The sequence below is a fragment of the Zingiber officinale genome, chromosome 9B (genome assembly GCF_018446385.1).
Source record: "Zingiber officinale cultivar Zhangliang chromosome 9B, Zo_v1.1, whole genome shotgun sequence".
NCBI lineage: Eukaryota > Viridiplantae > Streptophyta > Magnoliopsida > Zingiberales > Zingiberaceae > Zingiber > Zingiber officinale.
This window is the reverse complement of record NC_056003.1, coordinates 52,335,366-52,339,133: the sequence shown is the minus strand read 5'-3', so window position 1 is coordinate 52,339,133 and position 3,768 is coordinate 52,335,366. Positions and strand designations below refer to the sequence as shown.

At 33.2% G+C, this 3,768-nt stretch overlaps 1 protein-coding gene across 1 annotated transcript; it reads right to left on the bottom strand.

The window, feature by feature from the left end:
• Window positions 1-466: 466 nt before the first annotated feature.
• Window positions 467-2,675, bottom strand: LOC122024853 (non-specific lipid transfer protein GPI-anchored 31-like). Its single transcript, XM_042583578.1, has 3 exons — window positions 2,226-2,675; window positions 2,104-2,136; window positions 467-737 (listed from the first exon to the last, which is right to left on the bottom strand). The coding sequence occupies exons 1-3, from the start codon at window positions 2,602-2,604 to the stop codon at window positions 583-585; spliced, it is 567 nt and encodes a 188-aa protein (XP_042439512.1). The 5' UTR covers window positions 2,605-2,675; the 3' UTR covers window positions 467-582.
• Between the last annotated feature and the right edge of the window lie 1,093 nt (window positions 2,676-3,768).

Below are 3,768 nucleotides of genomic sequence, written 5' to 3'. Positions count from 1 at the left end.
CATACAACTATTCTACAATTTCTTCCCTATAGTAACCACAAAATAATTATTATTATAATATTATAAAATAAAATAATTTAATTCTATCAAGATAACAATAGTAAAATAATTTAAATTGTTTAAATAATTTTGACTAAATAAATAATTTTTTTATATAAAAAATACTTTATATATAATATTTTTTATTATATTAAACTAAAAAGTAAATAATTTATTTTAACATATAATGGTCCACACTATAACAATTGTTCCATAACTTCTATAGCAATATAGCATGCGAATGATAATATTTTGAAAATAAAGATATAATAAAATATTATTTTAACTATTTTTTTTTAAATCTCTTTTAGCAAAAATAATAATTAGGAATGTTTGTTATATTTTTACCCTTTAACTAAAACACACACAAGATTTTGTTGGTGATCGAATAGCAAATATTAAATGTATGCTTCAACTCCATATAAAGTAAGTCTTAACAACAGCTCAATTCCAAAACAGTGCAATAGTTAAGTCAAAAACAAAGCACATAGCTCAATCAACGTATCGATAAGCAAAACCGGTAGCGAAGCCAGCCTCCATAGTTTATTTCGTCCATGCAACATGTATATAGATGTAGAAGCAAATAGCAATTGCGCCGACGAGGCTATCAACTGGTGCATTTGATAATAAAGGAGCAGCTGCACTTGGGTGACCTGAAAATGGAGATGGGGCAGTGGCTGGTCCAGAAGGAGATGGAGCTGCAACAGACACATTTGAATTCTATGGCTTAAGGTCGACTCTTCTATATATTGCTCAAGAGAAAACCGCATCATGCAATTTTTCTTTTTGATAATTTAAATATCTTAAATTCGCCCTACTAATTCTTAAGTTATACTATGTTTTTCTTAAGTTATATATATATATATATATATATATATATATATATAAAGAAAATTTAAATATCTTAAATTCGCCCTACTAATTCTTAAGTTATACTATGTTTTTCTTAAGTTATATATATATATATATATATATATATATATATATATATATATATATATATATATATATATATATATATATATATATATATTCGGAAATTAACTTCTAAAATACTTGTTGATTCAAACCAATAACTTTTATAAGGATTCTTACATTGGTGTGCACACTCGCTTGTGTGTCTGAGGGCATCGACATGGCAGGTAGCAGTCAACACTGCCTTGTAGACAGGTGCCCTTAGGTCAGGGCGAATCGACCACAAATGTAAGAACCAGTCTTGATCTATTATTTGCATTAATGAAATTTGATAGTCTCATCTGTTAAATAAATGGGGTTATCAAATTCCATCAATCTGCCTGTCCAGATCCAGAAACAGATCAAGACAGGCGATCTAAAGGATCCAGCCTAAATGTGCACGCAGGAATGTGCCGCGTAACACAATCCATTTAATAGAGTGGTAAAATATTTAAGAGAATAAACAAATCAAAAGATGAGATAAATATTTAGAAGATCGACTTAAATTTGAAAAAATAATGTTTTAAAAAGTTTTGTTAGTATTTCTATTTTTTTAAATAATAGACAGGACCTAAATCAATGCAGTTTACCTTTCACTCTACTTTTTGACCAGGTTCCAACACTATCATCATTCCCACTGTTCTTTTTCTTGCTCCTAAATTAAAAGGGCATTTTCTTTCAAAAGAGTTAAAATATAATGATTCATTATATTTTTAATATTATAAAAATACGAAGATGAATTTATCTATCAGATAAATATGGAGAAATTTTTTTATATATTCAAAATTTAACTTTCACATTCCTCTTATTAACTACTAAGCACATTTCAATACTATTATACATTTGCACATTATAATAGCTACTTTTATAGGATTATAACTCTGGGTTTGTTGCGATTCGATTTCTACGCAACCCAAATAAAAGTATGCATCCTCATGACCCATCTACATTTTTCCGAGGTCCCAAGTAAATAAAGGTTGGAAATATCAATCGACTTTCCTTCTAGAGCTACTTTAATAAGATTATAATAAAAATATTATTTTAATTTAAAAAAAATATTTTAATAAACTAAATCATGAATACAAACAAGGAAAAGAAAGTAAAACATACCAGGAGCTGCTGCGGGAACACCGGCGAGGACAACTGACACAATGAAGAAAAACCAGATGAGCAAAAAAGTCCTGAGTCAGTCCAAAGCTTTGGCTGTGAAGAAGAGAGATGAAATCGCTAACCTTTGCATTGACTGAGGCGAGGAGTGGAGATCCCGCAGGAAGAAGGAAGAGCCAGGGCCTTGGTGACGTTGAGGCTGAGCCCTAACCTTGCTCCCTGGCCGAGAGCATCGCAGAGGCACGCCGCCTCCGCCGCCTCGGAGACGATCTTCTTGAGGCCGGAGCAGCACTGTTTCTGCGGCTTGGGCTCGTGGCTCCCCTCCTCCACGAAGGAGAGGCAGTCGGAGAGGCTTAAGAGAGTAGAGGAGCAGTCGGCCGCGGTCGGTGCGGGTGCAGCTGCATGGCGGTGGTGAGCCGCGTCACCGTGGGAAGTTGACACGGCGGCGACACAGAGGAGGAGGAGCAGGAGCAGAGGAGGAGAGCAGAAGTTGGTCATGGCCATCGCTTATTGCTCAGTGCTATGGAGACAGATGCAGGTTGCAGCGCCGATGTGCCTTAAAGCAAGCAGTGACAGCCTGACAGGCATAGAATACGAAAGGTCAAACGCAGTCAAAGTCACTTTGTTAAAGGGGAATAAAAAATAAAAAATAAATAAAAAGGACCTTTCCTTTATTGGAATTATAAAAAACGATTTTTTACTAGAAAGTGTAAGTTGAATATGGTATTTATCAAAAAAAAAAAAATGTATTAGGGTTATAATTCTAATACAAAGTATACAAAAATATATGTAATTTCTTTTTTACCTTGCCAACTTCCTTTTCTTTTTCATCATTTTCCAAGCATTTAAATAATATTTTTAATTAATAATTTTATGATTCGAATGCACGTGATCTCATACACTCTCTCTCCTTCTTCTTAATCTTATAAACATGAAACGATCATGAAACCTTCTCATTTTGTCATACGTTCTCGTGTTGTATAGCGGGATTGCAAAAGAGTAATTAGAGTCTAGGGATATTGTCATAAGAGTTTCAAAGAGACGAGTTCAAAGGACAATAATGATTAAGAACCTTGGCATTGAAGGACAAATTTCTAGCAAAAGTGAAATTAGTAGAAAAACACAGATAAAGATTTAGTGATATATGTATAAATTTACTACTTTAAAATATGGTTGTATTGTAAAAAAATTATAATTTTGTACTAAAGGGTGATGACAAAAATCGTGTTTATGGTGTCATTAGATGTATGAGGAATAAATATTAAATAACACCTGCAATATGATGTACTCTATTACTTGATCGGTTTGGAAAGTGCTCCACTATGATGCTAGATTTCAGTTAAACCTTGCTCATGCATGTTCGATTGATATGGTAGGTATCAACACACTGGACCTGATATGCGATCATATCAGGCTCACTTTCTTTCTTGATTAAAATTTTGGTTTGATACCATATATACCTTCTCCTCGCTCAATCTTTCGTAGTGATTGGGAGTTTGCATAAATCCAATTACCCTAAGTTGATCAGTGGATTTTGGTCAAAATCTACTGATAGACCTAAGCATATTTGATTACACTCATTTAACATGTTGTGAGTTTCTGGTGTTGCAAGAAGTTAAATTGTGCTATCTATTGCTTATTTAGGGCTCTCAGTCGTGGTCCAATGTT

Excerpts from the sequence above, each read along its gene's own strand:
- LOC122024853 (XM_042583578.1), bottom strand. The coding sequence starts at position 2,604 with ATGGCCATGACCAACTTCTGCTCTCCTCCTCTGCTCCTGCTCCTCCTC. Across the intron at positions 2,137-2,225 it reads TCGCCTCAGTCAATGCAAAG|TTGTCCTCGCCGGTGTTCCC; the intron begins GTTAGCGATTTC and ends TCATTGTGTCAG. Across the intron at positions 738-2,103 it reads TGTTCCCGCAGCAGCTCCTG|CTCCATCTCCTTCTGGACCA; the intron begins GTATGTTTTACT and ends TGTCTGTTGCAG.